The 23653-nt window shown below is 38.8% G+C and overlaps 1 protein-coding gene across 1 annotated transcript in view; it reads left to right on the forward strand.

The window, feature by feature from the left end:
* LOC103479558 (tensin-3) overlaps positions 1 to 23653 on the forward strand; it is a 41818-nt gene that overhangs the window by 4914 nt on the left and 13251 nt on the right. Inside the window, exons 2-13 of the mRNA XM_008434056.2 lie at positions 5627 to 5797; positions 6006 to 6056; positions 6165 to 6287; positions 7351 to 7415; positions 9157 to 9240; positions 11083 to 11198; positions 11634 to 11694; positions 11798 to 11873; positions 11981 to 12110; positions 12343 to 12408; positions 12978 to 13079; positions 19166 to 20362. Coding sequence (XP_008432278.1) covers positions 5648 to 5797; positions 6006 to 6056; positions 6165 to 6287; positions 7351 to 7415; positions 9157 to 9240; positions 11083 to 11198; positions 11634 to 11694; positions 11798 to 11873; positions 11981 to 12110; positions 12343 to 12408; positions 12978 to 13079; positions 19166 to 20362 — 2221 coding nt within the window. The 5' untranslated portion in view covers positions 5627 to 5647. The remainder of the gene's footprint in view (positions 1 to 5626; positions 5798 to 6005; positions 6057 to 6164; positions 6288 to 7350; positions 7416 to 9156; positions 9241 to 11082; positions 11199 to 11633; positions 11695 to 11797; positions 11874 to 11980; positions 12111 to 12342; positions 12409 to 12977; positions 13080 to 19165; positions 20363 to 23653) is intronic.

A 23653-nucleotide genomic window follows, 5' to 3' on the forward strand; every position in this document is an offset into this window, starting at 1 on the left:
TAGTATTATGGTCAAAAAATCAACAGTGGCTTCACTCTTAGTGCACTACTCACATTTCCTTTACCCCTCCTAACCACATTGGCGTCCATGTATTTTTCACTTTTGTACTGATCTGCTTACCATTAAGTACCAATGTATGAGATGGTAATATTAGAATAGAAGTGGCCCAGATCTGTTTTTTTATCATTTAACTGTTTGACTATGAGTGAATCTTGGTAATATTGGTTGCTTTGCTAAAATAATACATAAGCAAAACAAATGTTTGAATTTTAACATTTCTGTTTGAATGATGAGCATGACCACAGTTACTTCAATAAACTAATAACTTGTTAAAGTAGATTACCTCAACTGTTTTGGTAGATTTGAAGAGACCTCAAAGTGGGTACCACAAGACCCATGACAGTGGGCTATGAGCTGATCTTTTCAGTTAAATGAAAGTCAGAATGCAAACTAATTAAAACTACAAACTGTGACATGGACAAAGAACATGGTAATCAGAAGCCAAATGTTGTGTCTTTCTTTATGCATCTCATATCTAACCCTWTAATTCTTCTCGACGTGTGAGAAGAATTGTGGCGTCAGAAATGGAATGTTTAACACACACGCTACTCCATACATCTCTTCAWRCATTTAACATGGAAACTGAATGTTTTAAATTTATTTTCAGTGCTGTTCAGGATAATTGGAAGAAAGGCATTTGGAGCAGCTTCCAAGTACTGGTCATGCATGTGTAAACGTGGCTGACAGCACCAGCACAGCCTAGTCAAGCACTTACCTGCAGGGTGGTTGAAGGGAGCCAGACACACCCTAATCCCCAACATCCTGACCTTTGGAAACCTGTTTCAGCTTGCTCACCATAGGCCTGGCAACATGTCTCTTGAGTCCTTCTTGCCTGGCTGACACTCTTTATGCCAGCCTTGTTCTCAGTGCCATGGGTGGGCTCTGGATTTGAGAACCTTGCCGCGGCTTACTCTGAGCCTTTGTGAKCTAATGCTGTGCTTCAAGCAAGAAACAAAAGCAGTCGGGGAAAATTAAAGACCAATTATCTCTTAGTGCRTGCTGAAGCAAGTCTGAGTGATGAGTGACAGAAGTGGGGGAGTTGTTGTAGAAAAATTAGGGTGATTGCTTCAGTCCTCCATAATACTGTAAGRTGTGAAATTAAATTCAGGGATGAACCTAATCATTTGGAAATGATTTGGACTAGGTCAAACAATTAATATAGAGCTTGGCTTCTACTTGGTAAAGTTTCCCCTCAGGGATATTTTAGCATGGTTGTAAACAACAAACATGCTATTTAGACTGAATAATATAAACATAATATACTATCTTTATCCATCCATCCATTGTCTTTTCACCCTTGTCCCTCAGTGGGGTCGGGAGGGTTGCTGGTGCCCATCTCCAGCTAACGTTCCGGGTGAGAGGTGGGGTACACCCTGGACAGGTCGCCAGTCTGTCACAGGGCAACACAGAGATACACAACCACGCACATACATACTCACATCTAGGGGCAATTTGGAGAGGCCAATTAACCTGACAGTCATGTTTTTGGACTGTGGGAGGAAGCCGGAGTACCCGGAGAGAACCCACGCATGCACAGGGRGAACATGCAAACTCCATGCAGAAAGACCGGGGCCGGAATCAAACCCAGAACCTTCTTGCTGCAAGGCAACAGCTCTACCAACTGCGCCACTGTGCAGCCGATACTATCTTTATATGCAGAAAAAACATTTGATAGGAACCTGGAAATTCTTATTTGCAATCTTGCATAATTTTGGTTTTAGAAACTCTTTCATAAACTGGTTAAAATGTTGTACAGATCCCCAAAAGCACATATCAGGACAAGTAACCAAACATAGTCCAGCTTCTGTCTTTAGAGGGGAACCAGGCAGAGTTGCTTACTGTTCTCATTAATGTTCCAAAGGATGGAAGATTTCACAGAACTAAGCCACRTTCCACTTTTTTTTAAATAAAGTGGAGGATGATTTTGTCTGATAGAAAGCTTTGCCCATGCTAGTCACTGGAAGGATTGCTTCAACAACAAAAAAAATGATAATAATAATATTTTGCCAAAAATAGTTTACTTATTCTCAATGATCCCAAACAAACCACAATTTGACTGTATATTGTGAGACTTTGAACCTATGATTTATTAGCTCCAACACAAAATGACACATGTTCTTTAAACACTTTAACATGAACTCCTCTGGCAGCATGGTGCGGGTTTCTGAAAATGACAGTCTGGCCTGTTTCCATGCCAACATATAACCATCTGGAATAACATTACAGAAAATTRTGACCTTCCAAGATTTCRGGTCTAAAAGAGTWCCTGAAATGTTTATTGCAAGTTATACACTTTATCTCTTTTAATAAATTAATTGCACAATATAGGCTCGACAAGAATCGACATCTAAAATATCAACAAATCTGTTATGAAAATATAGATAGATYCCAGTTGGAGCATTATAGTGAAACCCATAATGCTCTTCTTMTGAAAATAAATCTGCTGGGCTTCTCTCTTTTTTCTTTAAAAGGTTTTGTTGGCTGAAGTGGYCTTTATTTAACAGTTGTCTCTATAACCTATCGACTTGSCTGTGCCCTCTGTTATACTGAAAGTTGATAACATAATCATTCCTCTGACAACACGGCCAGGCTTAAGGTGTAGATGGAGCCAATTTTTAGAAAATGTGTTTTCTGAACAACTACAACAATTAGATTAGATGATTTTGCAGTTGTGTTAATAAGCAGTTGAACATGASTACCTAACAAAGTAGCTGCTGAGTGTATCGTGCCAATAATGTCAGTATTGGTAATTCTGCGATTCCTGTCGCCGGTTTTACTGGGCATAGCGATGAGTAGCAGTAAAGTATGCTTTGCTTCTTCTTTTTTTTTTTTTTGCTACAGCAAAACAGATTCTTACTAATAACTTCAAAACCCTCTGTTCAATTAAAAATGTTGAAATGTRCTGGTCATGATGTTAGCAGATTAAATCACTGTCATCCTGTTACACCTCCAGATCATATAGGATATGTTTATAAGATAAAATTCACAACGCTTAATGGAAATGCAAAGTTCCCTAAATATTTATTGGTCAGTTCATTAACATCTTATTAGTTGGCTGGTTTCCTTTAGAATTATAGGAGAAGTGGTCTAAATACGGCATTTGTTCCAACAAACCCCGAGGACCAGCCYGTGGCTCAGAGGAACTCAACCGACACACTGTGGAAAAACACAGCCCTGTTTCCCTTACAGATGAGATGACCTCTTCACATGGCCTATTTCATTCCAGTCTGCCGGTTGGTTTAAGCCATGACTACACTGTCCCCCATTTATTACTCCCTCACTATGCCCACTCAGGGATGGACTGTAGCCTGGGATCATCTTACATATAAMTGATGGACGCATTCTGTACTATGTATCMTTATTTTTAAATCATGCTAGGTCAAAGTAACTGTATATTCCACCGGGCAAAGCTGGATATTTATCACCAAAATAGAGCCTCAAAATCCAATATGGCTACCATGCAGAACACAGTAATAACTACTAGTAAAACTTATACATGTGCTGATGGATTTTTATATTTCCATTATCAATGTCAGCTTTGTAATACTTTTTTGTAGTAGTTAGTCTGGTCAGGCAGCGCAATAATTACTTGATGTATCCTTTCCAGATCCACGTACTAAATTCAGGGGTAAATGGAAMTCAACACCCCAAAACAAACACTAGTTTCCAATTCATTATCCACTTCAGTTTTTTTTTTATTTGATTGAAGCAAATATCAGTGTCCTTTCTAAAAAAAAAATCAAAAACATTGCTGCTTATACAAATKATCTCTCCTCCCAGTACAGTTTACAGTGTTAAATTTGCTCAGTATTTACAACTAAAGGAAGTCCAAGTACAACTAGTGGTACTTTTACCACTGTTTGTAAAAGCACCACTTTTACCACCAGTGAAAGTTGTAAACTATGCAATCACTGCAATCTATGTATCGATTGCATAGATTACATAATCTATCTAATCAATGGCATAGATTAWAATAATCTATGCCATTGATTGTGATAATTAATGGCGTAGAAAAAACACATGTAAATTATAAATGGATAATTCTGGAAAGTGTGAATGGCATAATGATCCTGTTCAAGGTTTAACTGAATAATAAATACTTAACCCAGTTTCAGCCCAGATGATCAAGTCAAATTAAGATTGTTTTTGTCTTAGGATGTGATTAGATCATTGGTTTAGAAAATTGTTATTCACAGTATATGTCAAATTTATAATTTCCAGTATAATCAGTTATATGATTAAAATATAGGTCATACTATATAAAACTAACCTTTTATTACTTTTCACTGTACCATATGCAATGCTTATATTTTTAAAGTTATTTACCAGCACAGTTTGTGGTTTATGGTRTGCGTTTACATGAGTCAATTAAAAATCTGTTGTCTAAATAACAATTTGAGCACCACACAGCATGAGAGTTGCAGCACAGGGAGAATTGCAATTTGTGATTCCAAAGAATTGTAAATAAGTGAACCTTGTCTGTTTCAAGTTGTACTAATCTGCAGGGGGGATGAACTTTAGACTTCTTGGGATACCCTGTGGTTGCTGGTGCAGCTTTTTGAGTCCTGTTGGTTGATAAATGAGGCCTCTGTGGATAGGGCTTGTTTTGGCACATCCCAGAAATTCTCAATTGGATTGAAATATGAAGTATTTAAAGTCTGCGTCAGAGCCCTGGGCTTGGTGTTGTGTTCCTCTGCCATTGAGGAAATTAATTGGCACAGAGGGGTACGCTTAATCTTCATTAATATTTAGCAGTTTCTAAAAGGGCTGTAAATTTACTTTAACATGAGTGCCAGAACCCAAGTGGTTCGTTTGTAGCACACTGATAACTCAAGCAATGCTGTGCTCTTCTGTCATAGCTAGATTGAAACTTGCGGCTGACTGATTAGTATTGTGGAAAGATTTTTTTTCCATTTATATCCTTTATGGTATTTTCAATCGTCTGTTCACATTATCATTTCCAACAGTTCTAACAGTCTATTAGAACTATAAAATATCTTATTCTCTAGCTAACGGGCAGCACGCTTACACAGAGATGAGTAGATAACAAAGCAAAACATCTGTGTGTGGAGTTTGGAGGGGGTGGTAAAGGATGACTCATTCTTTAGTCTGTACCACCACAGCAGGAAGTTCATGTCCATGAGGTAACTGGGACACACTGCCACAGAGGGATTTACAACTGGTTTCAACTGGAACTCTTTAGGTTTTTTTATACTTTGTCACTGTTACTTAATACCATTGTTGTGATACTCCTTTCGCACTGCAGACACGTTGCAATTATCTGTCCTGTGCAGAAAAGGCCTTGCTTAGTTTCAACCCGTACAGTACTTGCAACACATTTCTGTTGACCATTGCTGTGTAAAGCATTCTCTATCTTATAATGTGGAGCTGAAGTCTTTTTTTTTCCCAGAGATATCTGTGGAAAAGTCAGACACAATAACTGAAGCTGGGGACTTTGACCATCAAATATTGACTTAAGTAAAGTCACCTGCTTAAAATGGGAATGGTGTGAGAGAACTGCAGTGCTTTGTTCTTCTGTGTAACCAGTCTGTATGTTTCTCGAAAGGAATAACAGGAAAGCTTTAAGATGGAGGAGGGATACGAGCTCGACCTCACCTATATCACAGAGCGGATAATCGCCGTCTCCTTCCCTCGGGGCTGCTCTGAGGAGATCTACTCGCTTAATCTGAAGGATGTCACACGAATGCTCAAATCCAAGCATGCAGATAATTACCTGGTGAGTGCTGATTCTCTGTCTTACCCTTAAGAATTAGAAGAAGACAAATGCGAGAGTCCACATCGCATTGATCTGAACTAGCTCTAATAGGTTCTTATTGGATGAAGGTATTGATCTCAGATCGCACCTTTACTCATGCTAAGAGTTGGAATTAAAGCAGAAATCAGGAAGATGTTGTTGTTAGTCTTTGGTTTGTTGTTTTCTTTAGATTATTAACCTGTCAGAGAGAAGACATGACCTCACCAGAATGAACCCAAAGGTAAGGGTATACAGTATATCGTTTCTGCTTGATAATATTTTCTGAAAAAACCAGGCCAAGTAAAGGAAAGAGTGGCATGTGTTAATCATAAACTGTGATATTTTGTAGACTTTGGACACCGGTTGGCCAGACCTACATGCTCCTCCGCTGGATAAGATCTGCACCATCTGTAAGGCCATGGAGAGTTGGCTCAATGCTGACCCGTTACATGTGGTCGTTATACACTGCAGGGTAAGTGTGTACTCAACATGGAGGATCACCTGTGTTTTTCAGTTTCTGATTGCATAGTTAGAATACTCCAGATCTGACCCCATCAAAAATTTCTCAACTGAATTTATCAGTTATTAAGCAAATTACTCATTGTGTATTTTTTTCTGTACCCTTATTGCTTTTTTACAAAACAAATACAGCAAGATTAAGAAAAAATACCTTTTTTTTTAGAATGTAACACATAAACTTAAATCAGCTTAACCTTTAAGTATTGACCTTTACATAAATGTGTGTGTTCACACTTTGCTGGCATCAGTGAGAATGTCAATGGAAAATCCTAATCTATTATAGATTATGTACAATGATTTCAATTCATTAGACTGATCTTGAATATATAATATTTGATACTATTTTAATGCAGTGCAGTACTATAATACAAAAATAAAACAGTCCTTGCCCCCAAACCCTTTGCAGACCAAATAAATGTTTAACTTTCTGTTCTTTTAAATACTGTGGATTTGCTTCAGTATGGTTATTAATTCTACATCTGAATATTGGAAAATGTTATTTTGTTTCATTCTCTCGGTGAATGCAGTACAATCTTTCAACATATTCTTGCATCAGTGTTAAGAACTAAAGTTAGAATGCTGAATTGTTTTTTTGATGTGGGTCTGGGTTAAACGACAAAGTTGGCAAACGTAATAAAATTAGGTTTAACCCTTGTGCGTGCGAGGACTGAGGCAAACGTAGAGGACTGTGGCAAGTTTTACGCTTGTAAAACTTGTATTACATCAGTTACACACGTAAAACTTGTAACCCATTTGTGTTTACAAATGGATTGGACGCCAACCAAAGGGTTAACAAGGGTTAACTAAGTACTGCAAAGAACTTCTGTGCTGTTTTAATAACGTTTAAATTTAGCTTAGAGCTACAAAACTTAATAAAGTTTTTAAATATGAAAAATGTTGTAAAAAAAAAAAAAAGAAAGAACTAAAATAAAAATATTCTGGTGTATTTGCAGCCCCGTAAAAGTAGAAAAACCACATGTGCTGAATCATCCTATGTCATATTTTGTTTTTCACAGGGTGGCAAGGGTCGAATTGGTGTTGTCATTTCCTCCTTTGTGCATTTCACTGACGTGTCTGCCAGGTAACCACAAACCATGATGTGATTTCTGTTATGTTACTATAAAGGTCTTCTTTTCCTTCCCCCTGAAGTCAAGATTCATCATAACATATGTGCATTCACGCTTTGTTGTCGGTGAACAATGAACCGCAACCATTTCTGCAGACTCATTTTGTTTAGACCATAACCAATGTCATTGCTGGACCACATTTAATTTATATGCTTCCTTTTATTTTGGCTTAAGGTGATTTGGAAAAGTGACTCACAAGTTTCCTGTTCCAGAATCAAAAGAAAACCACATGATTTGATCCATGAATCACCCTGGATTGAATTGCATGATTCAGCTCTGAAGCATGTGTTTACCCTGTGATATCCCCCGGCCAGAGTGTTGGTTTCAAAAGATGTATTTCTCAACAACAATGCCCATTTTATTTCCTGACGAGCATTGCTGGCAAGGACAATTTGAAAAGAACTGATGCTTCAGGAAACTGAAGCATCAGTTCTTTTCAAACTGTTGGTTTGAAAAATGACAGATTTTTACATAGTAAGAAAATGAATGAGATCAGGAGTAATCCTTTCTGAACCTATAAGGTCAACAATACTGTGGTACAAAAATATGTGTCTTTTGCATTCCTTGTTCTTGTGCATGATTTTATACTACTATCATGCTCGAAATAAATACAAAATAAAAAAAAATTAAAAAAGGTGATTCATATCCTTTAAAATCAACTAAACAACACACTGAAATCATAAGGAGTATAATAAAAAAAAATACTTAATACTTTAGTTGTAAAGGTATCCACTCTCTAAATGGTATAGTTTGTTTTTATTCTATTACAGCACTGAGTCAGGATAGCAAATACTGGCAGTATTTCCTCACTTTGCTCCATATCCATCAGATTGTGAGAACATTTAACGCTCACCGCTCTCTTCAGATTTTCTCTGGAAATTAAAATCAGGTTGGGTTTAGCTGAACTATTGCTAAGCTTCCAGTCTATTGATTTGGATGCATGCTTTAGGTCATTGTCTTGTTGAAAGATGAATCTGCTGTTCATTAATTCTGAACATAGTCAGGAGAGGGTGTCTGTACTTATACTACATGTATTTCTATTCCAGAAACATTTCAGTTTTTACAAATTGAGTTAGTAGTCATTTATTGGTTATATTTAAGGAGGTAAAGCCTCCAAATTGATGGATTTTTCCATTACTTTTATCAATCACAAAAACCTGGAGGTATATACTTTTTTTTTAAATCCAGTCTGGCTCTCTCCTGCACATGGAAAGACACTGTTGTTTGAACACAGGTCACCATTTGATTAAGCCGGTTTCTAACTTAAGCTTTTGCCCAATTGAGAGACAGTGTAGCTCGCTGGTCTGAATGTAGATGTCAGAACAAAAACGAAAAGAAGAGAAAGAGAAGGGGAAAGAAACAAATTAAGAGGGAGCAGAGGAAGGGAAGCAGAGGTCTGGTTAAAATGTGGCGGGGTCTATTAGCTTTAGGTCTGTCTGAATAAACCAAGCTGTGCACACACTCGGGCCTCTCTCTGTCACTCTGTGTTTACTTAAGGCTGATTCTCTTCCTCTCTCCTGGAATCTTCTGTCTCTCAACTTACTTTCCCTGTTTTCAGACGTGAGTGTGTGTAAATGTCTGCCTTGCTCTAACTGAAGCGAGTTTGGGTTAGCACTATTATAGTCCAGAGTGTAATCTCTCTCTTGAGTCATAATTACCTTAAGTGTTTAGTGCGTCTTTCTGTCTCCCTCAAAGTGCTGATCAAGCGTTGGACCGCTTTGCCATGAGGAAATACTACGATGACAAGGTCTCAGCTCTGATGACACCTTCACAGAAGCGGTAAGACCCATAACAGAGCTGTACCCTTCCATTCAGAGGCATGGAAGGGCCACACCATGTCCTGTTTGACCCAATATGCCTCTCCCTCCAAACATTCAGGTTTCTGACCCACCTTGTTCCATAGCATACAGTCAATGCCTTTTAGCTGAAGGGCATCCGCTGTTTAAATAAGAAAAGGGTCTCGCAATGACCTGGTGTAATTCTAACATTTTATGATTTATCACTGCTAACGCTGATGTTTCATCTACCCATCTCACCCATGAATGTCTGTCAAAACTTTCACCAAGATATTTTTCATCTGTGGAGGTTGTGAATAACATTTTCTATGCTATACTTCAAACTTATTTTGAAAACTTTTTTTCTTCCCCAATAATCCATCCATCCATTTTCTTGCACCCTTTTTCCCTCAGTGGGGTCGGGAGGGGTGCTGGTGCCCATCTCCAGCCAACGTTTCGGGCGAGAGGCGGGGTACACCCTGGACAGGTCGCCAGTCTGTCGCAGGGCAACACAGAGACACACAGGACACACAACCATGCACACACACACTCACACCTAGGGGCAATTTGGAGAGGCCAATTAACCTGACAGTCATGTTTTTGGACTGTGGGTGTGGGAGGAAACCGGAGTACCCGGAGAAAACCCACGCAACGCACAGGGAGAACATGCAAACTCCATGCAGAAATGCCCCAGGCCGGGAATCGAACCCAGAACCTTCTTGCTGCAAGGCAACAGCTCTACCAACTGCGCCACTGTGCAGCCTTCTTCCCCAATAATGACCACTTTAATTCAGCAACGAACTAATAGTGCTAATCTCTTCTTACGCTATGGCAAATTATAACTAAAAAAAAAAGTATGCCATCAATTGTTGAATGTTTGTTACCAAATATATTCGTTTTTATGCTGAAGATCATAAGTTTTTTATTTACTTAATAAAAATAAAATAAAATAAAATGACAAAAACTTTAATCTTTGATCACAGACCGATCTACCAGCTATCACATTCATCTAAATAGTCGTAGTACATAACAATTAACATTCCTGTAGGTTTAGGAGCAAGCATTTTTCTATTATTCTAAGAAAACTATTATAAGCAGGATTTATTTGAACAGTTATGCCCAAAGTTTGTATTAATAGTTCAATTTGACTAAATCATTGCAAGTTAACTGTGGCTGTATAAATTTTATTCTGCACTGGTAACCACCTCATTGTGTTTTGATGATTACTGATATTTTCAGGTGACACTGGAAACTATTTAAATGTGTTAAACCATATAGAACGGGTAGATGTGCATCAGAGATTAAATTCAGCCAATGTCCCCTTGAATTTCTCTCCAAAAACAGAGAAAAAAATTGGTATACATGAAAGGATAAAAAACTACAAACTCCCAGCATTTCTTTAAAAGCATCAGCCATCATCAAATAGTTTCATTCTCCTTTAATGGTGAGGTAAAATTTTTTGGTAAATTGTCATTTATTTTCTTTACTACCTCTATCATAAAAAAAAATGTTGAAACCTTGAGCTTATTTTGCCATTCTTTACAGGCATCACATTTACACATTAAGGGATTTGTAAATAAATTCTGGTCCCAGATCAGACATCTGACGGCTTTTAGTGACGCATCTGAACCAGACGTCTGCAAAATTAGTGAACATCTAATAAACACTTTTATTAAAAGTTAAATTACTCTTGGAGTAATTAAGGATAAGTGGGTAATTTATTGGAACCCTGTGTAATGTACATTCCTTCCGCTCTCTGCTGCATGATTCAACGTGTTTTCTGTTGTGGGAAAACTCCTAATAGACTTGCTAAATTTTAATCTCTTCACCTTTGCATTCCCGTCAGGTATGTTTGGATCCTCAACAGTTTACTAAGTGGGTCCATGAAGATCAACGCCTCACCTTTGTTCCTGCACTGTGTCGTCCTCCATGGGATCCCAAACTTTGAGGCTGCCAGCAGAGGTAAAAGTCATACTGCTTTATATATCCACCCACCAGATTCAGGGAAATTACAATGAAAGGGTTAAAAATGGCCACATCAGAGTCTTATTTGAACTATATTCCTATTTCTGTTTTTTCCAACACACTTGCATGCTCAGGCACATGGACGTTGTGTAAAAAAACTTAATCCTCTTCTAAATTCCCTGTTCACAACAGGGCACTGGGAATTCTTTCATTTTGAGGTGCTTAGGTGGAAATTACTGTTTTTGCTCATTTCATTGAATCAACAAGAAGTCGTCATCACATCTTGGAGCTAAAATCCTTCTCCCACAACAACAGCTTATCACACTTTAGCCCTCAGCAAAAATAATGCCCAGAGGTCATGTTATCAAAGTGCCTTGAAAAAAAAGCATTAATTGCAGGTTTTCCTTTGTTTTTTTCTTTTGTTGTGTTCAGTGTGTTGCCCATACATCAAAGTCTACCAAGGAATGCAAGCAGTGTACTCCTCTGGAGTCTAGTAAGTCGCTCAAATTAATTTCATGCTAATTTTAATTCAATTTAAGTAACAGCTTCTTCACGCCAGCTCACTTTGACAGTACCGTCTGTTGTTTTTGTTCAAGTCACATTGGTTCAAATCACAGGGATCGCGTGTGTATCAATCTGGAGCCTGCCCAGCTCCTGAAAGGGGACATCATGGTAGGAAAGAAAAAAAAAAAAGAGAAAGAACAAGACATGTACACAAAGATAGGAGGCTTTAATACTGACTGCTGTAATCATGTTGATTTCTTGCTTTCTTTTTGTAGATTAAATGCTATCACAAAAGTGATGTAACGTCAGAACGCGAGGTGATTTTCCGGCTGCAGTTCCACACGGGAGCAGTACAGGGTTACAACCTGATATTTGAAAAGGAGGACATGGAGAATGCCAACAAAGGTACACCTGCAAAAAAAAAAGCCTCTAAGAACAGGCCTCAACCTGCAGTTCCTAGTAAACAGCAGCTCTCCTGCTTCATAAGGTCCCCACTAAACTCAGACTGGACACAGATTTTACTGGCAATTTTTCTTGTGTTGTGAAAGAAAGACAGTAGAAGAACAGAAACTTAGTGCATTTTCTAGTTCTGAATGCCAAAACAGTTACATCATTCCTGTGTTTGCTGTCATTATAGATCCCAGATTTCCAGATTACGGCAAGGTTGAACTCATCTTTTCTGAAGGACCAGAAAGAATTCCAGGTAAGTTTTGATTGTGCAGTTTTCTTTTTTCTTTTTTTTTTTTAATAAGCGAACACAAGATGGATTAATTAGAAAGGTAGACAGAGTGCCCTCTTAATTTTCCCTTCCGTCCTCCTCGCTCTGCTCCCCTGGTGAGAGGGGATGTGGAACGCCACAGAGGGGAAATGTAGTGTGAAGTGTGTGCTGACAGAGAGGTAAAGAAACACAGCATGTGCTGTCCTCCGAACCCAACTGGAAAGAAACTACGTGGCTCTGTGTCATTCACTGTGTTATGTACGCCTATGTGCCTAATTTGTTAATAAGACAATCTCCACATACTGGAGTTGCACGTAAAACTACTTTTGATAGTAGTTTTCACTGAATTTAGTTTGGTGGAAAAAGAAAAACGAGACCCTTTCAGATAAACGTTTATTTTACTTTGTGAAGAGAAAGTATACTAAGAATGTTTATTTTAGCAATGCAATAAAAAAAAAAAGTCACTCAACCTTTCTGTTTTTACCATGAGGTGTRTCTGTAATACATATTACGTAGCCTTTTAGGTTCTTCAAGAGTGTGGATTTTGTTTTCAGGTGCTGACAGGTGGCATAACGGACCCGATGTTATTGTGGATTWCAACACAGCAGATCCTCTGACTCGCTGGGACTCGTACAAGAACATCTGTGATGGTGAAGGTACAGACGCTATGCTGCTTTAGATGTAATTTGACTCAGAAGACGTTATTTCATCTCTAAGGTCTACAATAATGATTCACCTACTGAACTCGAAAATTATTGGAAATTTCATGAATGCAGCCCGAATCACAGGTGCTATTTTGAAGTAGTTACTGTTTTGCATAAACAAACAGTCACACTAACCCCCCTTTTTTTTCTCCAAGAATAGCCCAAGCTATTTATGAATAACCTCTCACACCAGTGACACTAACGAGGTTTATGTAACCTTTTTAAAGTGGTGAGAAAGGAAAGTGGTCAAAATGCTACATTGGCATGCAGTATGATGAGAATGGCAAGAAGTGTTGTTTTTGTGGAAAGCAGTGTTGTTTCACTTTGGGAATGCTGGGTTCAGAGGAAGAGCCGAGGGTTCTCAAGAGATTTCTTCTTTGTTGACTCACTCTTCAAGTTAATAGGGATCCCACACATGTACAAATTCTCACTCATGGACACCCACATGCATATATGTGTATATATAGTTATATACACATATGTACTTAGAGAACCACCCTGTCGGAGCGTCTTGTCCTCGCTGTGGTTGTCGCTCTCCACTCAACCACAGTATTCACAACAACCTCTCAGAATAGAGCTACGTGGTAGTAACATTAAAACCCCAAATCCACCCTTTCCCAGTGTTCATTGAGTGTTTTTATAAGCCAAGCTTGAGTTGATGAAAACAGTCAGCCTTTTTTCTTTTCTTTTTTTTCTTTTTTTTTACTTTCATTTAAAAAAAACAAAAAAACAAGCACGTCCACATGAAGTTTTAACGCCAGCTTCTGGGATTGCAATGAAAAGAAAACCACACAAATTTAAGAATTCATCAAAGGAAAGGAGAGGCATCAACAAAAGAGCTTTTCTATATCCCGACTCCCTTGATTCCACAGCATTCATGTGGGATGTTTACAGCTTTGTTTTCGCATGTAAACTCGAACATATGAGAGGAGGGATGGAAAACGTTGCTGAAATTCTGCATCTACTTACCAGAAGAGCTCACYCTGAACCAGTTTGCTTCAAAGACACTCTSACCCAGTGACGTCTCCGGAGGAGGAAGTCTGGAAGCTGTTTGACACCTTAGTGATAAGGTTGTGAGAAGAAAACGTTATTTACCTCGGTGTCTCTATTTTAATTGGTAGAGTGTGTTTGCTGCAAAGTGAGAATTAAGATGATTGTTGTTTGGTTTAGTTTATTTTTGAACTGGTCGGCTGTCTTTGCTTAGTATCGCCACAAACCCTGCTTCTAATTTGTCACTATCTTTTAYWGATGGAATGAGATTTGATTAAAAGTTGAGTCAATATTGCAATGCATATATAAAAGTCTTAACATTTTTTTGTTCCCCATGCAACCAAGCTGACAAGATAAGTTACATCATTAGATGCGTAAACAGAAAATGAAAATTGGCTCTGACGGTGCCACTRAAATCTAAATAGCTGAAGTAGATATTTCTGGAAATTGAATGTGTCTTTTGAGGTTCCCTCCATGGTTAGTGTAATTGCTTCAAAGAAGTGATATTATATGATCACGCATTATGTTACATTTGGTGTTTTTGTTGAATTCTTTAGGCTTGCATTTTGAGTAAAAGTCTAAAACCGACTGCATTGWCAAATTATAAGCAGAGGTGACAAAAATACTCAAAGTAAATGTTCTCAAATCCTGAAATTTACTCAAATTGAATTTGTCTTTTCTGAGTATTCTCTCAAGTTGTGCTCTCATTTAAAGTGGAGGAACTGTGTATTTTCCAGGAATTTAGTTCCACTTTATAGCACAGTCACATACCGTCAGTTGTTAAAAATGCTGTAAAAAAACGTAACCTCAAACAAATTTGAGGTTACGTTGKCCTCTACGTTGATAGAGGCCTTGAAATTGGCCTCTATCAAATCTCCTGCTTTTCCCCCACATTCWACCTCCAGCAAATCATCCAAACAATGTTCATCCATCATTCCATTTACAACCATGCTAAAGAACGATGGACTGAGTAGTGATTCATATGATGAGCTCAGCAGATGTGCACCTCCACCAAGTGTTTGCTAATTGCTGCTGCCGCTAGTCTGATGGAGCTGGGGGAAGGGTGCTCTGAGTGGTGGAAGCTTGGCTGGAAACTGCACCTCCATGTAGGAGCTTTTGTTGAAATAAGCATCTCTTTGTATGAGCAAGCATTTAAGCATCCCTGAATGGCTGCCATGATTTTACATAACACCCCATCTGTAARTCATTGTTCATGTAATGCACATTCTAAAAGCACATGCATAGTGCTTCGCAAAAATATTCAAAATRGAACGTAGCATGGAAAGGTACAAGCGATACAAAAAGTTACAAGCAMAAACTTAAATGTGTTTTGCTGGGATTATATGATAGACCAAGTCACAATGGTGCATAATTGTAATGTGGAAGGAAAAAACGACACATTGGTGGGAAGGTTTGGCAGGAAGTTGAATGAAGTTAAATGCAATGCAATCCAAGAAGATAAACAGCTAGAGGCTGAAAAAGATTTGAGAGTAGAGTTGGAAGTTCCAGAACTACATCCAGTTGTGAATCTTTGGTAAGACTTGAATATTGCTGTTCACAGACACTGTCAATTCACTCTGTCTGAGCTTAAGTTATTGTGCAAAGAAAGACGAGATAAAAAAAAAAAAATCTCTCCATAGATTAGGACTTTAAGTTAATGGAAAAATAATGGATTGCAATATTTTTGTTGAATATTTCAATGACCCCATTGATTGTGATTAATTATAATYGCAACGACCTCATCATTCTGGTGGAGCTTGTGCATCTTCGTTTGTCAAATCTGTTTTGGGTGTAGTAGTTTGCATCTACRAAACAATAACATAATGCCGCTGGCCAAATTAAACTTTTTACTTCCACTGTCTACGAATAGACAAAGCACATTAGAATCTTTTTGGGATATTTAGAAAATATTATTGTCTTCATTATGTTTTTGACTCCCACTTTTAGTGGAAAGGCTAAAATGGTTATAAACGAGACGGAACAGAGAGGGCTGGGTAATTGCATAGTCGTACCCAACCAGACTTCCTAAAGCTAGAGCAACTTACGGAAGAGTTGTGGTTTTTCTTCYCTCTGCACTGTAATCGGTGGATATTTTTTAAAGGACTGACAGCACCATAATAGCAGATGTAATGAATAGAAGAATGCAGAAATGGGTGATTTTTCTCCAGTTCACAAGCTTTTAAAATACTTGTGAAGCTATGGCTGCATATCCAGCATAAGAAATATGACTTAAATCTGTTTGTTCAAAAACAGTTCATGATCTCTAACAAGGCTTTTTTTTTTTTTTTTACATGTTTTTACCCCGTTTTGTGCTTTAAGGCAGATAATGTGTCTTCTTCTGACACACGAGATTGAGAGGAAAAACAACTTGCCTGCAATTTTTCATGAAAATAGCTCTGGGCTCCTGGCAGAAGTTAATCTTTGCCTTTAATTACAAAGTGTCTTTTTTACAGAGTGGATATGTCTTGAGCTCCAGGAATGTTGTTTTCATCCTCTGTCTTCTCCCCAACCCCCATCCCTTTCTCATACGATATATCGCTATTTTGCCTGCCTCCTATTCCTTCTTTTCCCCAGTGGGGTAGTCCCGTAAAATAGAGGCGAGAGGTCAGGTTACTCGTTTCCTCCAACCCTGTTCAGCTCAATAGCTCCGCCTCACTTGTTTACATTCCTTTGCCCTTATATGGAGATTTCAAACCCCTTATCCCCCCCCACCAACACCACCTCTCGTCTGTAGAGTGCAAATACTCTCACCTTCACTGCAGAAAAAGAAAACCAGCTAACTTAATGAAACTTTTGAGATTTGCCTCCCGTTGTTATCCACATGTTAAAAGCCACGTTTGTTCTCGTGCATCTGCATGGCTTGTTCTCCTTCCCATGTTTGGCTTCACCTGAGACCTTGAATTTCTGAAATTCTAACCTGGTAAGGAAAGTGAAGGTAAGAGATTTTCCTCTTGAAGTCGATGGGTGGCCACGAAGGAGTGCATGGTTGGGGGGCAGTGCAGGATGTCAGAGTTGATGAAGGAAAAAAATGGCAAGAATTGAGGTGAAGAGGTTAAATGCCGGCTTACGCTTTGCTAAATGGAATGTCAGGGGAAGGATTTGTTGGAAAACTCCCGGTAGAACAGGCCTGCGCTGAGCTTTATACTTAGGCTGTTGGAGATGGGATGCAGATTTGTGTGGGGCCCAAACCATACATAAAAGTAACYGTTGCGGGAGAAAAGAAGGGAGGGAATGGGGGAAAGGTTTTATCATGCTTGTCAGTTATTCAGACCTTCTAGTCATAGTTTTTTGGGAAGCCAGGCACTTAAGGTAGTAGCTTGAGACAGAAGGCGTAGGAGTTAAATTCTAGCTCCTTTTTGTTGAGGCAGAGTGAGAATGATAATGAGACGGTATCTTTGTTAACTCTGTATTTGAAGTTTTTTKGGGTTTTTTATCTGTAGCATCTGAGGATTAAGAAGGTTGTTTGGACATATGCTGAGGGTCAAAGGGCAAGGGAAAGCAAGAGGAATGCAGCCCTCTAGTCATCTAAAACGTGCGGGAGCCTGTGCAATATTTGACATTGAATCCAAGACCTGAATATGAAGGGCAATACTGGCCATCACAAATGTCATGGCGTTACTTGGAATTTTGGCATTGACCTGGTGGACTGATAATAATGGAACTATGGGCTATGTTTGCTTTAAATTTAGAAGAAGTGAAAGAAGATAAGTAGGTTGCTTCAGTAGGGTGAAATGATTAATTTGTTTTTCCCCTTCCAGTATTTTAAATGGAAAGCTTAGGGTTTTTGAAATGAGGTTCTGTTAAAAGGTCATAAGCAGTTAAAACCATTTATGCAGTGGTGAAATAAGTAAGCTCATATTAAACCATGCCAATAGTAACGACAATCTCTGTTATAGTATGTATCAAATGAAGCCTTCTTATTATTTCTGAAGGATGAAGGTGAAMGTTTTTTTTTCTTTACATTGAGTGATCTCTATCGACAATTCAAAGAAAGATTTGTACGTATCTAAGAATTGAAAAGACAGGATGAATTCAAAAGTTCTGAACCAGCTTTCAACACCAGAACGTCCAGGGATACAACTTAAAATTGTGCTTTACTTTCTGTTACTTTTTCTGAACAACTTAATGCTCTGCACCAGCCATTCTGACAACAATGTGTAAGATGCAAACAAAAACATTTAAAGCARTGCACCACAGCAAGGGTCCTTGGTTCTTCTGGATTAGAACCAGAACCAAGCTTCATGACATGGAGATGTCACAAAGGGCTGATCAGCCAATCAGACACTGACTTAATATAGTGTAAGACCTATGCCACTTTAAATGGCAGATTTAAAAAAAAGAAAGAAATTATATTACTTTTCTAAACCACATTCTTTTAGGCTCTAGTGAATAAAAGCGTCAACAAACTACCAGTAAGACAGAACACTGTCTCATGACATCCACAGTTTCAAACACGCAATTTTTCTATWGAATAAAAACACTAGTAGTTTCTAAAGCTGCCAGTTTTGAATATTAAATGTTTAAATGAAATCATTATTTAAAGAAAGTTTGACTTATCAAGGCATTCATAACCTACTTTGAGCACCACGCTCATCAAGGTCATACAAATTTTGGAGATAAGAGATTATTACAACGATATGTAAAAGGTCCCGCAAGGAGATTTGCATGGTTCGGAGCAAATCAGTTAAACTAAGTGAAGTTAAAATTGTCTTGTTGTCAAAACTAGCTAATCTGAATAATACCAAATCAGGATTCAAAAACAGTTATCCACCTCAGGTAAGATATTAACTATTTTTTTTTTTTTTTTTTTTTAGCAGAGCCTCACTTCAGACATCCTGAACTATTCTGATGACTTGGTTTCATGTCCTGTTTTAAATGTTGATTTTATGAGTTGAGCTGTGATTCCTGTTGTGTCCCTGTCAATTGCAGAATATGACTGTAGACGTTTGATGGAGTCTTGTCTTTGTGAGTCCCCCTGTTTGTCTTGTATCTGCGTGTGACCATACCAGCTGACTGTATGAAGCTGCAGCATCTCTTCTGTTTTGCAGCGCCACGCTCTCAGGGCCTAAACCCGGACAAAGCAGCTAGCAAGAGGAGCGCTGTCTGTGGAGAAGCCACGCTGGGAAGAGGGACCCGCACAACCTCCACCACCTCCAGCCCTGACCATAGTGACCACGCCCTGTCTGTGAGCAGCGACTCAGGCCTGTCCAGCACGTCTCTGTGGGCAGAAAGACAGACACCTGTCATCACCACCACCACCACCACCACCACCAGCAGCAGCAGCACCACCACTGTGAGGGCTAACCAGGGACCCAGTCCACAGGAGAAGGTCCAGCTGAAGCAGCTCCTTAGCGGTTTTGGTCTCGAGGATCCCTCCCTGGATGAGATGGAGGACCCAGGCCCGAAGTTGRGCTTGAAACAGACACTTCCAGTACAGTTGCACTTTAATGGAGACACCCGACCCCGAGAGAGAGAGACGGAYATCCTTGACGACGAAGTCAACACAGGTCATGATYTGCACAGTCTGGACAGCCTGGGAACTCTGTCATCCTCGTGCCACAAGAGCAGCCAAAACTCCCTTCTTTCRGACGGGTTCGGGTGTCCTGGATCAGAGGATCATCACAACCAGCACCACTTACATCACACTGCACCTCAACAAACGGATGATTTTGAGAGAAGAATCTTTTTGAGCTCCAGAAGCAACTCTGTGACTTCCTCTAACCCCAGCAGTGCTCCTACACCAAAGCAGCATGTTTACAGACAGGAGAGCTACTCCACACAGTCCTGGGTTCGACAGCAGCAGATGGTCGCTGCGCAGCAGTTTAACTACATGCCTGAGGATGGAAATGAGACCGAAAGGTATTCTGGGATCAAATCTGGGAGCGGTTCACCCAAAGAAAGTCTGGCCAGCCAGCCACAGAACCACATCAGGGACACAAAAATGGAAAGTGTCAAGAACACAGTACCTCACAAGGAACAGCCAACCACCAATAATAACAACAACAATAACAAACATGATGACGAGATTAAATCCCTAACAATGGATATTGATAACTCCATTGACCAGCTAAATCAGYTGATCATGGACCTGGATCCCATGTTTGTGCCTAGATTGGGCTTCAGCAAGTCCACCAAGAGGGGCGGCGGGACACAGTTCAACGGCTCAGTCAGCAAAAGTTCAAACAGCATTGATGTCAGATTCAACGATTGTAACACAGCAACTCTAAAAAACCCACCGCAGACAGGTAAGATAGTCAGCCTGGGTGTTCTTGAAGTCTCATCAGTGAATGATATTTAATGAAAGTAGAGGAGTTAGATGATGGGGTTTGCGTAGTCTGAGRTTGAAATTAGTGTGCAGAGCTTTCTGGAATAGTGTGCAATTTGGTTTATTTGATAACTTCGRTAAATAGAAAAGGGTAAAATTGAAGAATGTTGAAGACTTTTACCTATAGAATGTTTTCTAAAAGTCACATCCTTTCATTGTCCATTGTCCATTCAATCATTCTTTTGTCCACACATTTGTTCATCTGTTGATTAATTGACCCATCGACTATCCATTAATTCATCTTTCCATCCATCTGATGTCTGTCTATTCTATCTGTCTGTCTGTTCATCCATCCTGTTGTCCACAGTTCTTCATACTATTTCCTAAGTGCCCATCACCCGTCACTATCACCCATCCATCCATTTGTCTGTCCATCCCTCAAGTAGGAGAGATATATGTRTCTCTCCATCTTCTGTTCCTTACGTCGCTGAACTTGTCCATTAACTATTCATCCTTCCTTTTTATCCAGCCATMTATTAACTCTTCAAATGTCCTTAATTCCATGCATTTATCCTCCGTTGAGTATTTTTTGTCATTAAGATGTCCGTTYATCCCTCTGCCCAGCAATATATTTACCATTCATTCAATCTTCTGGCCATTCAGCAGACRTTATTATTTCTTCCTTCAACCTTTCCCTCCCCTCCATTCTACCTATTTTGGGTTTATGCAGATGYCAYAACCATTAAATGCTGAGTGTTGTTTTTTACTTATAATTTAAAAATGYCATCTTCAGGTAAAATATATAAGAACTGAGTATAAGAATAGCTTTTTTGGCAATCAAAGGATGATTGAACCTTGTTCTCTTGTTTCTCCCTTCCAGCATGTTTTCATGACAGAAATGGTAGGGTTACTGCCAGAATTTCAGATTTTGTTTTGTGAGGGAAAAGTTCTGTCCAAACTTGTATGTGCATCTAACTGAGTGCAAGATCAGTAAAGGTGCACAAAGAAAGAGAGAGCAGCTCTTTATCAGTCTTTGTGAACATCTCCGCTTCTTGAACTTTGATAGTAGTGACTAAATACTTAGCTTATGACCGACGAGATTACATTTTCATAAAAAAATAGTTACTAGTGTATTATTTTGAAAAAAAAAAAAAACACAGTTATGCATTGTAAGCACTTTCAAGCACTTGCATCGGAATTAGATACTTGCCTGTTATGTCCATACTGAAGAATAAAGTTTGCCATCTTGTTTCCCATGCATCTGATACCATCAGTGTTGTGAAAAAAAATAAACGATTAGATCAGAGTTCTTTTTCACTTTTTTCCCCTCGCTAAACCTTATCAGACCAACTTAAAGAAACATTTTATCATTTAATCAAGCAAAGTTTGTAAAGTTTATATYTCTGTCCTGTGCAGATTGTACWCTCTGTGTATTAGATTAAGCTCAGGTTATAATGTAATAGGATGTTGACTGAAGAAGGTGCAGTCAAACAGAAACCCAGCCATGCAGAGAAAACATGGAAAGCTGTGTAGCTTCATGAATCATAGCTTGCAGTTGCAGAAGAGGGCGGAGGAGTGGGGGAGCAATGTAGAGAACTGAGGAATTTCCAAAGGAGGAACAAGTGAGCCTGCAGGCGCACCTTTTTCCATTTGATTCCAAATGCTTACCTGTCACCGTAAATAAACTCAGATGCTTCATTTGGAAAGAAAGCTAAAGGAAGACGAAAAGCGGTAGCTTTTACAGTTGTTGTTTGTAGAAATAATGCCCTACCAAGTTTTATCCTTCTTTTAGTCTTCTTACTGCATTAAGACAAGTTAACATTAACCATTTCAGCTACTTTTAGTTTTTTACAATCAAGATTTATTATAAGTAATTTAAGTTACTTTCTTTAGCCCTTAAGATGTCACAATTCCCAGGGTTGAAGCTATCAACATTCAATGCAGGTATTTCTGTGCCTATGGGTGTGAGTGGGAAGTTGGCTCTGTAGTATTTTGGCAAAGCTGTTTATGATCTTGCAGGTCAATCAGACTACAACGAGTTTTGTCTTTTCATGTGTGTCTGGTTCTGTGCAAACTCCTCACAGATATCTGTGATGTGTTGACACAGGCTAGCATTGATCAGCCTTACTGTAAAGATCTAGCACCAGAGGGTACATATTTTTAGCTAGTTTTTCTGTGGTGATACTTGCACTGCAGTCGCCTCTTGATTAGCCTAAGTGTTAATTTATCTATGCTCTAGATCACGGAGTCTCCACATATATTCTTTTGTTCAAATTTCCCTTTAGAAACTATTGTTGAAAAGACACATACACCATAAGGATACAATTTTTTTTTCTTTACTCTTATTCAATCAGAAATTGTACAGTCGTTTGATAAAAGTTTGATGTATTATGTCACAAATAGAGGGAGGCAATATTGCGTTAGTGGATCTCAAACTGCTGACAGTGAGTTTACTGTACTCTAATGGCCTCCATTGAGCAACAGATCAGATTTTTATCATGATTGTGCAGATATCAAATTTGAAGCATTGGTGTCATTCTAAAATGACAGTATAGACTAAAACAAAACTTTTTTCATCTACACTGCAAATAACTAATGGAGCTCTGAAGAGATAAAAGGACCATTATGAACCATTGCAGCCTTATGGCATCTGCTGTTGCAGTTATCATTTTAAAAACATGTACTATAAGCAACACAAGTCACACATAGAAACCTAATGCAAATAATCAAAAAAGGTGAGCAAAGTATAACATAAACTGAAGTATCTAGTTTCTGTTCGAAGCGCACACATACTAAATGCTATATCCATACCAGAAACTGTAAATTTGACGAGCCTTTCTGCAAACGTTTTGTGAGTTGAACGAGTCAATGTTAAATATCACAAAATGAAAAGAAAAATGCTGAAAAAAACAGAACAAAATGTTAATATTGTATTTGTGCCGTGTGCCAAAAACTAAAAATGATCACACAACTCTGTGAAATCTGTTTAGAAAATCCTTTAACCAGCTTTAAATGATTTAAACGCCATCGTTTAGCAGAATAAATTCTCTGGCTGAATTCAGACACTGAGCCATGGCTTCCCAGCTGGGATCTAACCCAGTGATTCTACTCTGCTGTGTTTGCCAGCACTGCAGTACGTACACAAAAGCTGCTCTACATACAGGCTGGTATTCCTCCATCACAGTCAGTGGCGCATTTAGAGTTGAGTAGAGCTGTTCATCGGAATGATTTCGAGACCAGAAGCTGAAACATGAGCTTCACTTACTCAAAT

This window comes from Poecilia reticulata, linkage group LG17, assembly GCF_000633615.1.
Source record: "Poecilia reticulata strain Guanapo linkage group LG17, Guppy_female_1.0+MT, whole genome shotgun sequence".
In the NCBI taxonomy this organism is placed as follows: Eukaryota; Metazoa; Chordata; class Actinopteri; order Cyprinodontiformes; family Poeciliidae; genus Poecilia; species Poecilia reticulata.